Here is a 21,419-nt window from a genome sequence, read left to right as displayed (position 1 = left end):
TAGCAGGCAATCAGGAGAGGAGAAGTCGGAAATACATATTTGCAATATATTCGTATTTATGGGAACCTCCTAATTCTGATCAGAATAGAATTCTGCATATCCTGCCATATTGAGTCTCTCACGAGGGTAAATTGACGCCGGCTCGCAGGTGAATGTGAAAGTGATTGTGGTGTGAGATCGAAAGAAGCCTTGCGCCCGCCGCTCCACCGCCAACGTCAGAGGTGCTCGCTGGCTCCCCCAGCACAGCTTGAATCCCTCCAGCTCCAAACCGCCATAAAGAAACGGAAAAGGCCGTGCGTAGTTCAAGAACGCTGAGGTTAGGAACCGGTTAGTCTCATCGGGTCTGAATTTTAGCCTTGGTTCTGCCTCCATTCTTATATTTCATCTCTACTCTGTTTTTTTTTCATTCCGCTCTCCGTTATTTAAGTACCTGCAACCGACCTGAGCTATTGCTCACTCTCAGCTCTCGTCTCAGCCAGCCCTTCCATTTGCCCTTGGAAAACTCTCTCAATCGAGCAGACGTGCCAGCTTTCAACTTTCCAGTCCTCAAAGACCGAGCTTGAAAAATGTCATGGCAGCTGCCCCGCTAGAGAGCTCTAGCACCCCGCCTGACGCTACAGTGTACCCACAGACGCGTTCCCTCGGTGATTCCATGGAAGAAATCGACCCCCAATCCACCCGGAAACGTCCTCGTCTCGATAGCGGGAGTGGTGCTTGTGAATCTCTGCCAGCTCCCGACGAGGCGTCAGCCCCGCTCCCCGAAACTGCCCCGGATGCTCCTGCCATAGCAGACCAGGAAGCTGCTGTGCCGAACCGTCCAGCTAGCAGAATGACCATCAACATGAAGTCCCCTACTGCCGCTAATAAGCGTCCCACTGCCACCGAAGACACTCCCATCGAAGGACCCGGTGCCGACCCTGATGCCCCCGCGAAAATCACCGGCGGACAACCTTTGAATGTCGTATCACTCTCATCTTCACCCGCTCAGAGCCCGGAGATAGAGGTGGCGGAGCTGGAAGATATGGACCAAGATCCAAATACTACAAATTGGAAGTCCTTAGGTGGAGCCTTGCGGGACCCTTTGGTGGCAGACGTGGTGCAGCTCCGTGAGCAGGTCCATTTACCGGATAGTTTCCCGGTGCTTGACCAGGATCGAGAGCCGCGCGAGAATTTGGAGGAAATTTGTTTGTACATTGAAAAAGGTATGAGAATGTGTGGCTTACATGCTTAGTTGCTAGACTGAACCCGCATCCAGGATCCGAGCATGACACTATCGTTTTCACAATGGTTAAACAGTGGCTGGATGATGTGGCGAACTCTCTAGAAAACTTCACATACGAGACCTTTATGGACTCAAAGCTGTTCTGGGATGATGTTCCGATGCTAGCAGATTGTCTGCTTCGCAGAGCGTAAGTGTCCTAGGAATCTGCACAATGGCTTCTTGAGCATTAACGTATACACAGTGAACAATTTCGACCAGATGACACGGCTGAATTTTGGCGATGTCTAGAAGGGTTCCTCATCAACTATGCTCGGCTGGCTTTCCATCTTATTCATTTGGATGCTCAGCTTCTAGGACAGTTGACCAACGAAAACGATCCTCCAGAATTAGATTTGATGTCGCGGAATTACCTTTACTCTCTGGGTTGGTTCTTAAGCTACGATAAAAATCCGTTCTATGTTGCTCTGCAGAGGCAGTACGGGCATGAGGTGTCGAATATGATAACCCGGCTAAATGATCAAGTGTTAGCGGCTCCAATAAATGGTGTCCAGTGTCTTTCCGCATATACATCCAACATTGCCGCGCTCATTCCTCGCTGGCCGCAGCTTTCGCAGCCCTTGATTCAGGCATTGAGCATTGTCCATGACCTAGCAGAACCAAAAGACGACCACAGCGGGTACGGCCCGGACGACCAAATGGTTCCCCATGGGCATCAACAAGCAATGGATACAATATACAGCCTCGTTCGGTCGGTAGACGAGCTATATCAGACTCACATTACTAAAAAATCCCCCTGGATAACTAACGAGGCCAGTGCCACAGTGCTTCGTCATATTTCAAACACATACATGGCCCTGTGCAATCAGAGCGCAAGCTTAGCCTCGCAGATTGCCGACGATCTGTCTATACAGGTTCCTGATGACGCTCCGCCGGTTAGTTTGCCAATTATTGTTTTTTACGGTTGGAGATTTGGCGTTCTCAAAAAGCACATCATGGACGGCCGAATGGAGCTCCGTGTCGCTGGGATTGACACAATGCAAGGTGACTTTGTCAACGTCTATTCTCAGTATATGCGAAGAGATATATCCTCTGGACTGCATAATCCTGTTGTCCAATTTATGCTCAAGATGCTGAGGGAGAATAGGATTGTCGAGTACATGGTCAGCATCGAATCCCATCCCCAACTGATTAGTAGAAGCCATAACATAGTAGGCTTCCTTGTTGTTACGGGGACATATACTGATGCGGATACCGACACTATTTGGAAAACGGTCACAGAAAGCCCGGACCCTCGAACGGTGTCTGAAGTGCTCGGAATGCTTATGAAGACATTCAGTCTGCATCATGATTTATCTGGTCTTCTTTATCTATGTTCCAAGTTGTTGGAGCTGCCTTTGACCCATTTTGACCAGCGAATGGTGGAGTTCTGCGAACAACTATTTCACGTTCTGCGTGAAAGAAATCCGATCAGACAAGACTCCTTTGACAGTGTACACGTCGATGTGAGGCCGTTACGTCTGTGCGTGCGCCTAATTCGCGAGAGTGCTGCGACCGAAGACCTTGCCGTCGATCAAAAAGCTTCCCTGCAAAAATTCGCTGGTGGCCAACTAAGTTCCTTTATGGATGTAGGGCTTAGCGATGCCGATAAGATGGATATCTATGAGAGATGCGTTCAGGATATCGCCGAAAAGAATCAGTTCAGCGTGGGCAGCATCCAAGCCCTAAATGCTCTTCTCAGCAGTCAAGATTCGCAAGAGATCCGGAAGCTTGCTACCGAGTTCAATCTCACATACCTGCTTATTTCCGAGATGGCTGAAGTAGTGCAAGGGAACCGAACAGATTTTGCGGATACCTTTTCAAGAAATGGCTTCATTTCCCGTGTTCAAATGCTTTCCCGGATTATTGAAAGGATGCCTGATTCCATTACTCCGGAACTCGGTGATATCTTATGGCAGAACATCTTCATGTCCTCATCTCTTCCCCAACAAGGAAGAAGAATTCTCTGGGATATGTTCTGCGCAATCACTAGGCACGTCGTGACAGGGAATCCGTTCATTGACCGCTGCATCCAATATTACCTACCTAAGCTGTCGCCCTCCGCAGATTATTCCCTCGAGGTGCTCGCGTTTGCCAAACAGACTATAAATTACGAGATTCGCTTCAACCCTCCGTCCTCTGTCGCCGACAACGAAGTAATTTCGATTCCTGGAATGGATAGAATATGGAACTTTATCCTGACTGCACCCCCAAACTCAATCGAAGCCGATGCGACTGCTTTTGCCATAGAGGTCTATCTTGATCATAACATCATCCATCGCTCTCCCAGTTCATCTGTTGAGGCGACGCACATGGCTTTGGTTGACCGTTGTGTTGATCAGCTCAAATCCGCGGCATCAAAGCTGAAATTGCACTCGGGTGACCCAGCAGATGCTGAAGAAATGATGGTTGTGGAAGACCCTAGTGATGGAACATTTGCAGATGAACTAAAATTCAGCCGTTCGCTTTTTTTTCTTCGTCAATTTCTACAAGCCTTACGTTCTCGACCCCAGTATAGCCCACCACAAAATTCACCTCCCAGTATACCAATCCAGCCGGAGAAAGGCGAATTGATCGATATACGGTACCAGGCGTTTGATGGTGGTTCACGATCCAAGGTTCGCTCGCTACGCATTGGAGATTTGTCAACGGCTTCTGAACTCCATGAAACGCTCGTAAAAATGACCGGTTTCTCCAAGCTTATGATCATATTCTCGGGACAAAGGATGGACCTTCTCGAGAAACCTGACCAGGTACTTCGGGATTTGAAGCTCTCATCAGGATTGATGATCGTCCGGAGAGACCCGAGCTGCCGTGGCACGGCTGGACGGAAATTCCAGCCCTTGACTTCGGTTGATAATGAGGTGTTGAAGCACTTTGACGATTTATACGAGCTTCTTAATCTTGACGACCATCTCGCTCGGGAGGTGCGTCTTAATACCGTTGTTGCTCTTACCAATGAAGTATGGCTGATCATTGTGACAGATATATGAGTTTCTTATTGTCTTTCCGCCCCAGGAGAAGGTTATGGATATGGTCAAGTCTCCTAGTGAAACCGACCAAAATATGTTTCCCATGGACAGGCCGTATAAATTTCTGTACTCTGTCAATGCACTTTCTGAATCTCTTCGACAAGAAGCTCTTGAGGTATGTGACCTTATGTTTTGTCGAACTATCACTTACTAATAATGATATTCAACAGCCAACCCCGAGCGAATCAATGGTGTCTCATAGTGTTCAGTCTGTGATCACTGCCCTGACTCGCGGTGAATTGTTGGAGACGTTGGGAACCTCACCTATAAGCATTCAGCTTGCTGCCAGCTTGATTGAATGTCTGCTCTCTGCTCTGACGGGTAAGCCATCGCACCCAAACCTCTATTTTCGATCAGCCTTATGGCTAACTAAAATCAGTGAAAGCGCCTGTGTCTGGTGATGTGCCCGTAATTCCAGATTCTACAGCTTTGGTTACTCAGTTAGTTCGTATCCTGGAGGTCGGGCAGGGCTTGCGCAACCCCCAAATGTCGGAACTCACGATACAAAGACTTGTCTGCTGCATTTTTGCTATTTTCCTCGAAGGGTCTCTTAGAGACCCCAGCTTCTGGGATGCAACAAAGCACCAAGCCAAGTTCGACCGGCTCTTGTTCTCTCTACTCATTGAGGAGTCCCATCAGCCTATTCGAAAGGGAATATCGGACATTATTTTTCTTATCTGTAGTCCTTCAAAGCAGTTCAAGAAACCAAAATTCCCCGCCCCGCAAGCACAAGAAGCACGAGAAGTTGCGCTCTCTGAGAACCCCACCAGGATCGATATACTCGCAACGATATGGGATGCTTTTGTCCGTACTTTCTCACGTGTGCTAGAATTCCCAACGCAGTCTCAGGAGTTTTTCGAGGCCGCTTATATCGTATTCACATCGGTCGCGGAGAAATCCCCTCATGACTTGATTTTCAGTGAATATCTCAGGCAATGGAGCGGCATTATGCTCAGCCACAGAACGAACGAGGTTTGTTGCATGATTGTTGTTTTTCAGGATATACTTCGCTAACCTGTTGCAGTTTGTTGGTAGAGAGCCTGTAGATCACATTATCCTCGGTTTTTCTCGGCTCTTGAAGTCCTGCTTGGATATTTCTGCCTCAGCTAACATCACTCTCGATACCTTGTGAGTCGGCACTTCTCTCATATGCTGTCTATGTAGTTAACAATATTCATCCACAGCAACCTCACAGAACAGCTCTTCGATAATTACCTCTTTCCAGATCTTTCAATGCCTTCGCACGACTCTATAGTCCCGCAAATCCCTGTGATGCACACTCAAACGCGGCAAGAACTCTACACCATAGTTGGCTTACTTTCAAAGTACGGTGACAACTACAATCAGCTCATAACGCGACTTGAGGATATCATACCGCAAGGTCCGTACAGAAATGATCCACCCTACCAAATTTTGCCTGGCTGACAATCGTTCTATAGATCATACATATCAACCCGGTTGGTCTTTTGAGAGACAGAAACTCATCCGATCTCCGGAGGGTTATTCTGGTCTGAAGAACTTGTCGAACACTTGTTACCTGAATTCGCTCCTGAGCCAGCTTTTCATGAATGTTGGATTCCGTGAATTTATGCTCGGGCTCAAGCTTACGGATCCATCAGCGTCCCAAAAGCTACTTGAGGAGACTAAAAAGGTGTTTGCATACATGCAGGAGTCCTGGCTCAGAGCCGTCGATCCCCAGGAGTTTGTTGACTCTATACGAACTTACGACAATGAGCCTGTAGATGTGACTATCCAAATGGATGTCGACGAATTCTATAACCTGCTTTTTGACCGTTGGGAAGCTCAGATATTGAGCCCTGAAGACAGGAAGAGATTTAGGTCGTTCTATGGCGGTCAACTTGTTCAACAAATCAAATCAAAGGAGTGCGACCATATCTCAGAGCGGCTTGAGCCATTTTCTGCCATTCAATGCGATATCAAAGGGAAAGCGAACCTCGAGGAGAGCCTGCAGGCTTACGTCGAAGGAGAGATTATGCAAGGAGGTTAGTACGAAATTGCCGGAAATGCTTGATGGTGGCGGTTTGCTAAGCTTGCAGATAACAAATATTCTTGCACCTCTTGTGGACGTCACGTTGATGCCGTTAAGCGGTGCGTTGACTCACTACTGAAACTTCCTCTTGGTACTGACTTGCATGCAGAGCTTGCCTCAAAGATGTTCCAGACAATTTGATATTTCATCTCAAACGATTTGACTTCGACATGGTAACTATGATGCGCAGCAAAATCAATGACGAGTTTCACTTCCCGGAGCGGATTGATATGACGCCTTTCACTGTTGACTATCTCTCGGATTCCAATGGAGACACTCAGCAGGACGTTTTCGAGCTGGTTGGCGTCCTAGTACATAGTGGTACCGCCGAGTCCGGCCACTACTACTCGTACATTCGCGAAAGGCCTACAGCGAACGGACGAGGTACTTGGGTAGAGTTCAACGACTCCGACGTTACGCGTTTTGACCCAGGAAGGATTGGGGAGCAATGCTTCGGCGGCTACAGCGATTCTCTCCACTCCACCTCGGCGGGACAAGTCCGGTTTAATAAAGTCTGGAATGCTTACATGCTGTTCTACCAACGCGTTTCAAGTATGATATCGGCTAAGTCAACTTACCACGCGGCGGAGAACAACTATCCAGTGCGCGTTCCTCTGCCTCTGGCGCTTGCTAACCATATTGTGATGGAAAACGAATTGTTCGTACGAGCCTACTGTCTGCTGGATCCGTATCATAGCGTTTTCGTTCGTTACCTTGTCTCACAACTCAACGAGGAGAAACTCGCCAAGAGCGAACCGAGGAACAAATTGGATAAGTCGGTAGTTTTCATCGCGCTTGACACGCTGGAACAACTGCTTAATAGGACGAAAGAACCGACCGGGTATGAGAATCTCGTTAAGGAGATTTACCGCATCACCAACGAAATTCCCAAGGGGCCCCAAAGAGTCCTCCAGTGGGCTTTCGATAGGCCCGCTGGGATTCCTCATCTTCTAAAGAGTGTTCATCCACAAATCCGCAACGGTTCAGTCAGGTTCATTGTACACGCCCTGGCGAGGCTTCGAGAGAATGTCATAACAACCGAAGATGGAAGCTTTGAGAGGGAGAAGTGGAATGCTGTCTACCTAGATGGTCTTGAGTTTGTTATTGCTACCCTCGATGGCATGTGGCCGACGTTGCACAGTGTTAGTCGCCCATGGGACGATTACTTTGAGCTCTTATGCTCGCTGGCGAGTTTCGGCAGCCAAGAAGTCGGAGTAATCCTCGAACATGGGTTTCTTCTTAAATGCTTAGAGATCTTATGGCTGGATTCTGAGGACTCTATGAGGCTAAAGCGTCAATACCCTACCTACTATAAGCTGCTCGAAAAGGGCAGGAGATTTTCGCATCGGAAGCTTATGGACCTCTTGTCCGAGTTACTTGCGAAAATTGATTTTACCGCTCGGCCGGTCTCGGAAGATGAACGACAAGCGCTTCCAAATGAGAGGTTTTCACTAACGTTGACGGAACACGACCTCATTAGGCCTTTGGGACAGCGCAGGGAGCTAGTCATTTTGAAGAAGATCCTTACCCAGTACAACAACCCACAAGCATGCAGGAACATTTTTGGTCTTCTTATGGATGCAGAGCCAGATGCTGGTCTCATGGAACCAATTTTCCAGGTTCTGCTGGAAGGTCTTCGTTTTGCACCTGCTGAACGTTGTGCTCCATTCCTCGAAGCCGCCCTGATCCTTTGTAGAAGAGGTCCCAACATGGATCGAATTGTCGCGATTCTCAACCATGTTGCAAAGGGTGTTGATACAATCAATGATAGCGGAGGCAGAGAACACCTCTTGTTCTTCACGAACTCGATGAACAGTCGAAATGAGCGTCTAGGACTTGACGAGGCGTGGTTCTCTTCTCATGTTATAGAATTGATTCCAGACTGGGTCCCGGCTCTCCTCATTTACCCGGATAGGACCATACGAAACATGACAATGGACTTCCTGCGCAAAATCCTTTTCATTGACGAAACGACAGCTGACGGAGAAGAAGGGCAATCGCGTTATGCGGAAGTTGCCAAGGAGTTACTCTCAGCGAGCGTTGACAAGTTGCGTAAATTGTATCTTGCCACTCCTGGAATCAGCGTCGAAGCAGGGGCGTTGGAGGCGATTCGAGCAGTGATTGATCACTGCTTGGTATCCTACTTTACTGACACTGAGGAGGACCAGAAAATTGTTAGTCAGGCACAAGGTATGTCCCTTATCGATGTCAATGACTTCACTTGCTGATGTGGATCACAGCGGTCGTATCGGCGATAGAAGAGATGGCAGTCGAGGTACCCGAAGAATTACCATCTGGTAGGTCGGCCTTTTACTTTGTCTCCACCTTAGCGTCTAACCCGCGGCCCCCAGAGTCTGATGTACCTTCTCCAGAGGAATGGGATGACGGCTCAATGATAGCTAGCGACTCAGAAATGGGAATGGCCGGAACGCCATAAAAAGCAGAACAGTGAGAACGTGCGTAATGAAATGCCGCGACTGTATCACATATGAAGAGACGAATCTACGAAAACGAAGAACAAATGGACAATAGACACCCGCCATTCTATGCTTGCATCAATCGACGTTCCCGCCAACAACTACGTTGTTGTGCTATGAGTTTTTTTCAGTTTCCGTGGCTGCTTCCGCCTGGTTCTGGTGTGTATTCATGCGGAGAATGGCGTTAATAATGGGATTTATTCTGGGCCTTGCTTTCGCTTCACTTTTCCATGGGCGTACATAGTTAACATGAATCACTGGAGAGCATGTCTACAGTGATGTGTTTGTCTTTTTCACTTAAGCCTCTTTTCTTGGTTGAAAGTTACTGCGCTGGCTCGGTTATGCAAATCGCATTTAGGAGCATAGCTGAGCGGCCGTTATACTTGGGCTAGGCGCAGCGCATGTTTTGTATCTATTTCAAAAGTGCAGGAGCGTTGAGGCCAATGTACAGCTCTCACGGAAGTCGGGATTGATTATGATGAAAGTGGACATTACAGGCACCTTCGACCCATGACTGTTGTCTACAGCGCTAACAATGAAAGCTGAAGAAGGGAATGGCACAGATGACAAACTAGACCGCGTATGGCTCGGCCACAGAAGGTGAAGCCAACTGCTTCTCCGTCGTCAAGGGCGCACAGGTGTCTAGATGTTCCGTAACTTCGTATTGATTCTGCCTATATATGAACGAGATTAGTTGTCCTCAGTGCCATTTTGTTCATCCTCCGATTCCTGCTCCACCTCTGCCAATGCTTCACGTTGAGATTTGCGTTTTGACTGAGCGGTGTCATTAGGCTTGGCATCCGCTGATTCTCCAGGCCCAAGGGCGGGCTTGGCTGCAGCGATACCACCAGACGTGACGTAAAGGAACTCCTCTTGAGCGTAGTGGTCAATGTGGTTGAAGAACGAGGAGAAGCTGCGGAGATCGGTTAGCATCATGTTATAAGCCATTGGCTAGTGGCTAGCAGGAAAACATACGCGTGAGTCTGCTCTTCCTCCCTAAAGATCCGGTCATAGATCTCTCGCTGCTTAAACTCGCTAATCTCCTCCTCATACTTGCCGAAATCAATGGGCTCCTTCTTAAGGTCTGCTGCCTTCTTGTTGTAGCCGTCAAAAACAGGCCGCTCAAGAAGCAAACCCAGCCCAGGTGCCTTGGGAATAGCCATCTTAAATTCACCATACGAGTCATTGATACGGGCCGGATCGCAACCGCACCGAACAACCATTGTAGCCATAGCGACCATCTTACGGATCTGATGCATCATGAAACTCTGACCGTGCACTTTCAGGCTAAGCCACTCGGTGCCGTCGATGATGATAGGTTCGGGGTTGAGCTTGAAGGACTTGATATGCCGCTTAGCGGAGGGATCACGATACTGTTTCTGAATTGTGTAGTTGTAGAAGTTCTTCGTACCGACGTACTTGTCGAGGGCTTGTTGGATACGAGCGAGACGGGTGGCAGGGATGCGGTACTCCCGCCTTGCTTTTAAGTAGGCCGCCTTAACGGTTTTGACGGCTTCGTAGATTTGTCTCCGAAAGGCGATTTCTGCCTCGTCTAAAGGCTCCGGTTCCGCCGATGTCTCTTCAGATGAGGCTTCGGCAACGGGTGCGGTTTTGGCTCCCCGCTCGGTGCTCGTCTGCTTGGTTTCTGGTACGCCATCGGTGTCGTCGTCCATATGCAGCGCTTTCTCGACTGGCTTGCGGATATCTTCGGGAAAGCTTTCAAGGAGCGGCTTAATAACTCTCTCATCAATATCCTCCCAGTAGTTGGCAACCTCTTCTTGACGCGCTTTGTAAGCCTCCAAGTCTCCCTCCTTCTCAGCAATTTCGACGAGCTTCTTCCCTAGATATGTATTGGGATGCGGGGGAAGGAAGCAATGTGACGGGATAAGGTACTCGTAAATACGTGAATCACACATCTGGTAACTGCTAAACGACTTGTTGGCGACTAAAATACCCCAGACACGGATCTGAGGACTGAGATGGTCGTTGATCTTCTGGACAATGTCCGGATCCTCGACAATCAGTTTCAACGAGACGATATTTCCAGCCGCATGGACACCTTTATCCGTGCGCGCACAACGGACCAGGGATGACTTCTTCGGATCGGCCGCGTTGGCCTTGGAGATTGCGCCGGCCGCGACAAACGCAGTGAACAGTTCTCCCTCGATTGTCTTTTCAGTTGTGCTCCTACAGTCATTAGTATCCAAACGCTCATCAAGAAAGCAGGATATCGCACAGTTGCATTCCCTTGTAGCCAGTTCCAGAGTACCCGATTAACACAGCAACCTTCTTCTTCGGACGCCGTTGCTCGTTCTCAATATCTTCCTTAGAGAACTGTGTAGCATATATCGGTGCAACTACCTCCTCGCCATTTTCCAGCTTCCTTCGCTTTGCTTGTTCGGCTCGCTCGTTGCGCTCTCTCTTATCTGGCATTTGCCGACTAGCCTCGTTAGCGTAATTCGACCTTGCTTTCGTGAAGGCTGGTATCCTTTAAAAACGCCGACATACCTACCTCCATTCGGCCCTGCCCATATCGCGTTTCTTATGCTTGCGACCAGCATCTTGGGGTCCCTCAGTTCTTGTGCCGTTATTGTCCATGGTTCGTTGCGTTTCACCTGCCACCATCGTAGACGGGCTCCGCGGCAGTCGGTAGAAAGGAGAAGACGGTTCGGAAAGGTTGAGCGAAGGACTTGTGAAGGTATTCGTGTACACAGGTGATTAGGAGTCGACCACTGCCGTAGAAGGAGGTGGGAGCGCATGGAGAACGAATTATCTGGAATGATGGTCGGCCTTCTTTTTCTTGCCGGGGGTTTTTTCGCATTTCGGTCGCTAGTCCTGTTTGGGACTAGCTTCTATCGCCTCAGGCTGGAAGTGAGCCTCATTCTCGAACTTGCGAAGACATCATTCATCCAATTTCTCGTTCTTTATCCATCTTGCAACCTGCCATCTCACTGTGAACGGATGGCAGCTTCTCCCAGTTCATAATCCCATTTCTTACTTCTTTACGGTCTTTACCTACGGTAATCGAAAAACGGAGATATGCTAAAGTTTGAAAGTCAGGTCTAGTACCTCATTAGCAACCTCTTCGCGCAGCGGCGCCCTCGAATTTTCTCACTTTCACTTCACTTTCTCTTGACGGCGGTGCTATTTTATGAACAGCAATGGACCTTGCAAATACCCTAATTCGGACGGTAGCGCGGTCCTTCTACGAGACTCGTCACATTCTCATAGTCGATGCGCTCTTCATTCATTCGGTGTATGTTTAGCTAGTCAAAGGGAGAGACATGATTCCAAGAGGCTTCGTGTGCTAACTATTTTACGGTAAAGGCTCCATGCGGAAGACCTCGCCTTCCTCCTGGGAATGCAGCAGAAAGACCTGCGCAAACTTTGCGCCAAGTTACGCGAAGATCGTCTGATTGCAGTGTATGGCCTGCCCACGTCATTTTGACTTCTTGGCAGAAAATTAATGAGCGCTTGCTGTTCGACTATAGTAATACACGAGCTGAGATTCGCGATGGTTCAACCCGCCCGGTCAACCGAGAGTACTACTACATCCCGCTACATCCGGTCATTGACGCGATTAAATACAAGGTTTCTAAACTGACGTCTACAATCAAACTGCAATATACACCGAGCCAGGAGAGGAAGGAATATATTTGCCTGAGATGTGGGGCCGAATGGACGGAGTTGGACGTTCTAAGTCTTTACTCGGAAGAGGGCTTCGAGTGCCAGAATTGTGGAGCTATTCTCGAGCGCACGGAGGACGTCAAAGGAAGCGAGGGCATCGACCGTACCGGTCACGAGAAGAATAGTAAGCTCATGGCGCAGCTAGACGGGATGCTGAAACTTCTCAAACAAATTGACTCCGTGGAAATCCCCCCCAACGACTTCGATACCGCCTGGGACCACAAGATTGATGTCGTGCGCAACCAACACACCAACCCCACCAGAGCAGCCGTCGTTGTGCCATCCAAGAAGCAAGAAGCCGTCCGCGGCAATCTCAAGACGGACGCCAGCGCGCTCGAGATCTCTCTAACATCCTCGGAAGAAAAAAGCGCCGCCGAGCAAAAGGAGGAAGCAGCCCGCAAAGCCGCGCTGGAGAAGCAAAATGCCCTTCCAGTCTGGCACACCCACTCCACAGTCTCCACAACAGCTGGCAACGTCAGCTCGATCAAAACAGAACCCGACGTCAAGATCAAGCCCGAGCTTCTTAAGGAGGAAGAAGACCAGAAACCGAGCCTCGTTGATCTGGACGACAAAGTCGCCGCGTACTACGCCGAAATGGAGCGTGAGAAGGCTCTACAGGCACAAGAAGATGCCAGCAGCGCCGAAGACTCAGATGAATTCGATGAGTTCGAGGACGTCGGTGTCTCTGCTTCTGCTTCTCCGGCTGTGGGGGGTGTGAATGGTGCTGACCCAACTCGTGCACCGAGTGGCATCAAGCGGGAGCTTGATACAGATTCCGGGACCAGTGCGCCGCAGACGGCGACGGGAACGCCCTCGACTCCGGCGGATGAGGGGCCAGCAGCGAAGAAGATCAAGACTGAGCTGGAAAATGAGGTCAAGAAGGAGGAGTCTGATGAGGATGACGAGGAGTTTGAGGATGTCTAGTTCTCTTTTCTATGGGCGCTGGCGCTCAAAGTACTATAGACTAAAGATTTTGTGTTTTTTCCTGGTCACGCTCTGGCTTACTTAGGTGATTTATCAAGCACGAGAATCGAAATATGTGAAATCATCTCATATTGTTATACTAGAAACTGCATGTTATGCGTCTGCAGTAGGATTATTTGTTATCTTCTGATATTGAAATAGATTCTTTAAAGTATACCAGACACTCTTGTAATACTGCATTCAAATATATAGCATGAGACTAGGTAATGCCTGGACCCAGAAGACAAGCAGACAAAATGAAATAAGACGTTAGAATGAATGGAACAACCGAATTCACTGCAAGTTTACCAACTATCAAGAACAAATCCCGAATTGGTGCGGCTTCGATGTTCTCCCTTACCCAACGGCATCAGCGCCTTTTCGTGTTATAACCCCAGGCCATGGACTTATCTACACTCCACGCCTGCGCTTAAAATAATGGCTCAACGCACAAACATTCACTCTTCTCATTCTCAGCGCCTTCTCCTTCTGATGGTTCAATCCGAGTTTGTACTAGAGCTCAAGAGCATCAACGAGCTCTAGAGGAAGACAGACAATAATTCCGAATGGAGATCCAACCCTCGATGAATAGTGTCACATCCGGTAGGTTGAAAGGTTCCGAGCTTGAACGGGATTTGCCTACTGCGACACTGATAGTTCTCCCGGTGACGGAATAGGTGATGGTGAAGAGTATGAGATGGTTCATGGCATATTAAAGGCGGTATTGTGCCTTGTTCAATATACACTGCACGAAAAGATAAAAGGAGGCTGGACGGCCAATTTATCATCAGGTCGGTCAAGAGGATCAGCAGCTTGATGAGCTGTCTGCTTCTATAATTGTTGCAGCTATCAAGGCCTGGATACGGCTAAGAGAAATCGAATTTCAAATAATTAGGTGGTATCATCTAGATACCTCGGTCCGGCAACCGACCATGATACAATGAGCCCTCAGTGTCACTGCGGCACAGCCTTGTCGACAGAGTCCTCATCCAGCTAGTATACACTTTTCGCAAACTCCGTTCAGACTTTTACCTACCTATAACGGTACAATAGTCTTCATTCCTTTGGCAATCCGTTGAATCTGCCCAGTGTAATACGTCTACACCATCGTTAGCTACCTACCCGAAGCTGGCTGGGAGGGGAAGGGGGGAGGAAAAGGGAAAAAGGACAAGACGTACGCTCTCCGCTCCAGCCCCTATAGCAGCAAGCGGAATCCACTTCGCCCAGAACGGCACAGGGATCCTATTCAAATGCAACTGCGCCTCACTTTCCTGCACGCTCTCATCGAGCAGCAACTTTGGAAAATGCGGGTCAATTGCCGCAGGACGCCCAATGCCGACAAGGTCGCACGCGTTCTGGGAAAGGGCGTAGTCTGCGCCGGCACGAGAGCGGAACCCCCCGGTTAGCATTAGAATAAGGGTTGGGTAGCGCTCGCGCACGGCGGCGGCGAATTCAAGGAAGAAGGCTTCTCTGGCGACGGTCCGGGCGGATTTTTCTGCTTGCTGTAGGCCAATATTCAACATCTACCCGGAGGGATTTGGTCAGTACGCTTCACAGATGTAATGGATGGGGGAAAAGCAAGGCAAGACCTTGGGATCTTCATAGCTTCCGCCACTGATCTCGATGAAGTCAATGCCTGCATCGACTAGGAGGCCGATTTGGGTCATGGTGTCTTCAAAGCTGGAGGAGTTGTGGTCGGCTGAGTTGAATTTGATGCCAATGCAGAAGGTGGACGGGACGACGGCGCGGGTTTGCGCAATGATGTCGAGAACGAATCTGGCCCTGTTTGCGGCGCTGCCGCCGTAGGCATCTGTGCGCGTGTTGCTCTGTATCATCTTTATTACCTATTCTTCTGTCTGCTGATGTTGTTGATAGGGAAGGTACCTTAGGGTTAAGAAACTGGTCTTTCAAGAGTCAGCATCAACTCACCGAATCCTTTTAGCTAGATGCATAAACATACCGATCAGATAACCATGCGCCCCATGCAACTCGATCCCCGAAAACCCGGCATCAGCCATCAGCCTCGCCGCATCGACAAACTGCCTGGTGACGGTTTCGATATCCCCCTGCGTCATCTCTCTCGGCGGGGGGAACACAAGCCAGCTTAGCCAGCGCTGCACAAAACCAGCACCCATATCCAATGGAATAGCACTAGGCGCCATCGTGGACCCCAAAAGCCCCTTGCGCCCTGCGCCGCGCGGGGATTGACGACCGGGGTGGGAAAGCTGTACAATAGCGGGAGTGCCATGGGCCTGCGAGACTTCGGCATACTTGCGGTACTGCTCGAACAAGTCTTTGTTGGTTTCGGCGTCAATGTATTCCCCTGATAGGGCGGGATCGAAGGGTGACCCGAGGTGGTTTACATCGACTTGGACGTTCCCTTTGCAGGTAATTTCATATCAGAATTGGTTTTGTTCATCTTGATGAATCATAGATAGTTTCGAGGCGAACCTGTTAGGACGGCACCCCAACCGCCTTTGGCCCACTGATCGTAGACATTGATCAGAGCAGGAGTAGGAATGTTCTGAAATCCACCTAGCATCTCTGCCATCGCGGCCTACTGAGGTCAGTATCGCGCTGTAAAAGGGGATGATTGGCCTTGTTTATACCTTGGCGAGGCGGTTAGGGAGTACGAGCCCGCATGGGAGCTTAACAGAGTCGTTTAACGACGGCATTATAAAAGAAATGTTACGTTATATGATGAAGAGGTATGCAGAACAAGACCTCACAATATACGACCAGATAAAGCAAGGACAATATGCAGGATAAACCGCAGCCGAGGTTCGCTTTTTCACATGAGTGGAAACCCCTCTTACTTTTAACTGGTAACTGTTGGTACCTAGGTACTACTACGTATCTAGAACCTTCACTCAAGGCTACACTGCGATGACGAAGCTCATTAATATCAACGAGGCCAGATTAATAATGTTCAATTCGAATTCCTAGCCCTAAAACGGTATACAGCGCACCGGAAGAGCCCTTGTCCGGGGCCGGTGACCAAAATAGTAGAGGGAGCCACGACATCCGCCCATCCGTCCATCCGACCCGGATCGCAGTCGTCCGGCCCTGCAGAACCACCTCACCAGGGACCAGGGCCCGGTCCACCCCCAGACTTAGATCGGATCGTCTGACACGCAGCCCTGAATCCCCTGCAAGGTTCGGCAACCTAAATCCTGCCACGAGTTTGAACCGTGGGTCAGGGACCAGGTCCCTGCTTCCTAGCCTTCCCAGGATCTTTGACCTCCGTTGGATGCCAAGAATGACCAGCAGACATACCTAGGTATGCGGCTCTCAACGTCGCCCATTATTGGCCGTCATCACCTTTCTCATCATTGACCCAGTTCTTGAATGGGGTATGAATGTTAGAGTGGGAAAAAAAATTTTTATTCGATGCGCGAATGGTCGTGATCAAGCATTGGCACTGGAATATTGCAGGCGGGCTTTACTAGCCAGAGAGGAGGCAGGACTGCTATAGAAAGAGGAGGTCTACAAAAAGAAACCTTGTCTAGCGGAAGAGAAAATTATACGCAGGGGAGTACAAGGTAAAAGAGACCGCCAGCACAAAATGATTCAATTTTTATTCAACCCGCTATGAGCTAACCAGCCCAACCCAGCCCAAATGGGTATGCAACACTAAAGATAGCGATAAAAATAGCCAGTATCCGGCAAAGGATGGGGTATACAAGAAGAATGGCAGGCACCCTCTCAAGCCAAGGAGCGTATCAACGAAACGGAACGAAACGGAAAGAGAAAAAAAAATAGTGCGCTTCAAATCAAAATCGACGAGCAAACCTGGACATGCCAGCATTAGAGATCGAGACAGAAAACAGAAATGGGGTGTTATGGGTCACGCCGTGACCTTGAAGGAGTGGGTGAAGGGGATAGGTGATATGTCGATCCTTACAGCTTAGCCTCGTCTGAAGAGCCATTCACAAACTGTTGAGGAGCACCCAGGGTAGACAGGATAGAGCCAACTTCCCGCTCCAGAGATTGAACCTCAGTGTGTGGGTCATACATGCGACTCTTGATCCACGCATCAAGAGTTTCATCATCCATCGTTCGGAGAGTAGTCTCACGATCAACTTTGGCTTCTTGAGCAGCCCGGATAACGTTGCGAGCCACGACAACGCTGACCTTGCGAATGCGGGTCAGATCAGGGTAGAGGAGACCACGCTCAATCTCCTCCGCGGTGAGGGCCTTGGAGAGAGCCTCACCGGAGGCATAGATCATGCTGTCGGTGACCTTGACGGCCTTGGACAGGATTGTGCCCAGTCCAATACCAGGGAAAACATACATGTTGTTACCCTGGCCGGGGTAGTACATCTTTGTCTCACCCGCCGAGTTGGTGAAAGACATTGTAGGGAAGGGGGAGCCAGAGGCGAAGAGGACACGACCGTCGGTGTTTGTCACGGCGGTCTCAAAGTCACACTCAGATTTAGACGAAGGGTTGGAGAGAGGGAAGATCATCGGGTTGGTGTTCCACTCAGCCATCTTACGCAGGATCTCGGGTGTGAAAACGCCACCTTGGGTGGAAAGACCCATCAGGATCGAGGGCTTGACGTGGTCGACGACTTCCTCCAAGGTCTTGAACTGCTGGCCCGCATTGTCTGTGCGAGCAAAGTAGACCTTGTGTTCGGCAAGCTTGTCACCGCGGTCTGCTGTCACAAGACCTTTGGTGTCGACGAGCCAGAAGCATGACCGAGCTTCATCCTCGGTCATGCCCTCGCGCATGAAGAAAGCAACAATCTGCTTCGCAACACCCACTCCGGCACTTCCCGCACCGAAGAAAACTGCACGCTGGTCCTTGCAAGGGACCCCTGAGCGCTTCACAGCATTGATGACACCACCGAGGATCACGGCACCAGTACCCTGGATGTCATCGTTGAAGCATGTGTAGACATCCTGATACCGTTCGAGCGCAGGGAATGGATTCTTGAAGTCTTCAAACTGAATGACGATACTGCAAAGAAGTTCCCCGTTAGCCTCCGTATTCTCGGGCAAAGTTGGGTCGATCGAACTTACCCCGGCCAGCGCTCCGTCAGGGCGGCCATCAGCTCGTCCAAGAACTCCCGCTCCTCATCGGGAGTGATCTTATCGCGGCGGCTACCTAAGTAGAGCGGGTCTTCCCGGAGAGCCTTGTTGCTTGTGCCGAGATCTAGAGTCAAAGGGAGAGTGGCCTCGGGTCGGATACCAGCACATGTGGTGTAGAGAGCCAACTTGCCAATGGGAATACCCATTCCGTTGATGCCAAGGTCACCTAGTCCGAGAATTCGGGAACCATCGGTGATGCATGTGATCTCAACGTTGGGCTGGGGCCAGTTGGCAATGACAGAGGCCAAGTTACCCCGGTCTTCCCAGCTAAGGTACATACCTAGTTCGGGCAAGTTAGCTAAACCTCGGCAGCTCGCCTTATTCGTTGGCTTGAAACTAACCTTCCGGCTGCTGGTAGATCTCGGACCACCTCTGGCAGGCTTCGCCAACGACCGGGGTATAGATGAGGGGAGTCAATTCCTATTCGACAATTAGCTTCCTGATCGACAATAGCTATGGTGCAATCCCGAAATCTGACCCTAAGATGATCTGTGACCAGACGGTAAAACAGGTGCACATTGTTCTTACGGAGAGTGCTGAGATAGAGGAATTTATCGATGGGGGTTTGCTTCAAGGCCAACTGGGCGAGACCTGGTCCTGTTAGCATGCCGCTGGACAAACCTCCGCGTTATATACATACACCGTGTCTTCTGGGTCTCGTAGCTTTCTGGGCGAGGAGGAGTCAGGCCGTATGTGCGGAGATACTTGCGAATATAGGCCGGGTTGGCGGTGTCATAATTTTGTTCACTAGAAGCAGATATGCCGTCAGTAACCCAGCTAGTATCATAAATGCGAAGTATGCTAGACAGCAACATACATTGGCCCATTGTGGTTCACATGGGGGGTCGCATGGACCGGACGACTTTGTTGTGAGGGAAACCGAGCCATTCTGGATTTCTGAGTCACAGCAGCACCACTATGGCAGCGAGAACCAAAGACGAAGGAGGAAGATGGGAAGACAGAGAGTGGCAATTGAGCTGAAGGCGACGGTCTTATTTTATGTAGCAATCCACGAGACACTAGCATTGAACCCCCTGGAGAAGGAATCCACCGCATTCCGAGATTGCAAAGTCACAATGATGACCCTGCGAGCTTCGAGGAGGTAACCGCAGGACTATGAACGTCGACCAGAGCTGGAGCTGTGACCAAACGATGAGTCTGGGGCCAGGAGTCGGGAAGAGTCGGGGAACAGAGGGCCAGTCAGGGAGGTCGGGATCGCAACGGTGGATATTTCGGGGGGGACGATGGTTGCATGGCAGCGAACCGTTTTGACTTCTGGCTGGAACAATGGTAGAAAAGGTGGGAATTGCTGGAAAAACGAAGCTTTTCAGCAAATGAGCGCTACTTGGGGCCGACGTGGAGAAAACGGGATGTTTCCGACAGTCCTTAGGCAGCTCATTTTGCCTGAATTGAATGCGGAGAAAGCGAACAAAAAGACGAGCCGAAGTCTGAGTCACTGGCAGTGGTGAGGATTATTGGAGGAAGGAAAGTTCTGGGTGAGGTATTTCTTCGCAGTCCCGAGACTACAATGTAGGGGGCAGACCGCTGAGCACACGACCTGTCACTGTTGCTATTCAATAGTGCATCGCCAGAGCCCGTCCCAACAATAATCGCTCATCTTACGTTGTCGCGCCCCCTTCAATTCTGTGCGTAAACGATCCCCAGCATCCAAAAGAAGGACATTACTGATCTGTACTTCAGGTTTTGCAGCAGGATAACATCCGAATGTCATCCCGATGTTTTTCCTGTGGAGCATCTCCAACCCCATTCCCACGCTAGAGAAGGAACAGGACTAGGTCTACCGAGTAGTTTCAAGTCCCCAAGGGGCCAGCTCTCGACAGCTTAGCCTCTAAGCTCTTAGCCTACCGCGTCAACTCTGCCACATGAGCCCCAATCCACCTGACTGCTAGATTCTCAGCTCCAACTCCCGAGCGCTAAGCAGCAGAAACTAGCCTCTAGAGGAAGGATTCTGGATGAGACTGGATCGGGCTGGGGCGGCCGACTCTGGACCACACTTTTAGTTTTCGTGGCTTCCGTTCAACGAATTCTTCAACACCTTTCCCCGCAGCCACACGCGGCCCGATTACTGTTCACCCGGCTCCAATTCGTAATATTATATGCGCAATCGAGCATCAGCACATCTCTCCCTCGCTGCGGGAGACAAAGTACGCTGGCTGCTGTGCGTGGAATCCAGGATCCAGCGACAGATGAGCGGGCGGAAAATGCCGCATTCTGGAGATTCCCAAGCACTTCTCAGCATCTGGTCGTACAAGGGAGAGCTCCAACTCTAGACCAGAGTAAGTGACAGCACCTCTGTCGTCTGCGCAGTATCGACTCAACAGCTCCGAAACCACGGCGGTTGAGAAGCCGACTTACTCGGTCCCGGCCGAGAATACCGGAAGTCTCATACCCAGCACTGCTTGGTTTCTCCGCACCATTAAAGTCGAAACAGCGCCGTCAAATGAGATTGCCAATCTCGGATCCATTATTGGCGCTCACGAATATATACCGGGTTGAGCATTAATAATGTTGGGCGGCCAGCCAACATGTTCGGGAGGCAAAACTCTGCGGCATCTCTGACACACTAGAAGCCCTACCCGCTGTAAACGCAGTAACATACACTCATTTGGGTCAGTTTGTTAGCTTTGGCGGTATAAACCCTGGTCTTGATTCCGTCGATAATAAATTGTATACTCGGGACATGTATGCAATTGATACAACTCCTTGGACGTAGCCTGAAAGTAACCTGCACTTTTCTACCGAAGATTAACCAGAGAACGATCCACAGTCCCCAATGCCACCCGTGCTACTCTTGAAACCCCTAGAGGCACTGGACATGATGCCCGATGGGGACGATCATC

The 21,419-nt window shown here is 49.9% G+C and overlaps 5 protein-coding genes across 5 annotated transcripts, besides 1 other annotated feature; 2 read left to right on the top strand and 3 right to left on the bottom strand.

The window, feature by feature from the left end:
- Window positions 1-21,419: part of a sequence feature (contig 1.105 755..277183(-1)) that runs on past both edges of the window.
- ANIA_06164 (putative ubiquitin C-terminal hydrolase) lies at window positions 572-8,777 on the top strand (the record flags this gene model as incomplete). Its single annotated transcript, XM_658676.1, has 11 exons — window positions 572-1,202; window positions 1,256-1,409; window positions 1,464-4,185; window positions 4,244-4,405; window positions 4,461-4,611; window positions 4,670-5,262; window positions 5,315-5,418; window positions 5,475-5,671; window positions 5,730-6,293; window positions 6,473-8,530; window positions 8,581-8,777. 11 exons carry the CDS (start codon window positions 572-574, stop codon window positions 8,775-8,777), a joined length of 7,533 nt encoding a protein of 2,510 aa, XP_663768.1.
- Window positions 9,508-11,415, bottom strand: ANIA_06165 (pseudouridine synthase PUS2; the record flags this gene model as incomplete). Its single annotated transcript, XM_658677.1, has 4 exons — window positions 9,508-9,730; window positions 9,793-11,004; window positions 11,054-11,257; window positions 11,330-11,415. 4 exons carry the CDS (start codon window positions 11,413-11,415, stop codon window positions 9,508-9,510), a joined length of 1,725 nt encoding a protein of 574 aa, XP_663769.1.
- ANIA_06166 (putative transcription factor TFIIE complex alpha subunit) lies at window positions 11,754-13,556 on the top strand. Its single transcript, XM_658678.2, has 3 exons — window positions 11,754-12,073; window positions 12,145-12,240; window positions 12,309-13,556. Exons 1-3 carry the CDS (start codon window positions 11,979-11,981, stop codon window positions 13,426-13,428), a joined length of 1,311 nt encoding a protein of 436 aa, XP_663770.1. The 5' UTR covers window positions 11,754-11,978; the 3' UTR covers window positions 13,429-13,556.
- On the bottom strand, window positions 14,504-16,018 carry ANIA_06167 (uncharacterized protein; the record flags this gene model as incomplete). Its single annotated transcript, XM_658679.1, has 5 exons — window positions 14,504-14,548; window positions 14,646-14,969; window positions 15,057-15,277; window positions 15,428-15,847; window positions 15,919-16,018. The coding sequence occupies 5 exons, from the start codon at window positions 16,016-16,018 to the stop codon at window positions 14,504-14,506; spliced, it is 1,110 nt and encodes a 369-aa protein (XP_663771.1).
- Window positions 17,368-19,614, bottom strand: ANIA_06168 (malate dehydrogenase (oxaloacetate-decarboxylating) maeA; the record flags this gene model as incomplete). The annotated part of the gene is made up of 6 exons (XM_658680.1): window positions 17,368-18,427; window positions 18,490-18,838; window positions 18,900-18,978; window positions 19,037-19,149; window positions 19,199-19,305; window positions 19,376-19,614. The coding sequence occupies 6 exons, from the start codon at window positions 19,612-19,614 to the stop codon at window positions 17,368-17,370; spliced, it is 1,947 nt and encodes a 648-aa protein (XP_663772.1).

The sequence above is a fragment of the Aspergillus nidulans genome, chromosome I (assembly GCF_000011425.1).
Source record: "Aspergillus nidulans FGSC A4 chromosome I".
NCBI classification, from domain to species: domain Eukaryota; kingdom Fungi; phylum Ascomycota; class Eurotiomycetes; order Eurotiales; family Aspergillaceae; genus Aspergillus; species Aspergillus nidulans.
Note: the sequence above shows the minus strand (reverse complement) of the source record. Positions and strands in the feature narration are given on the sequence as shown.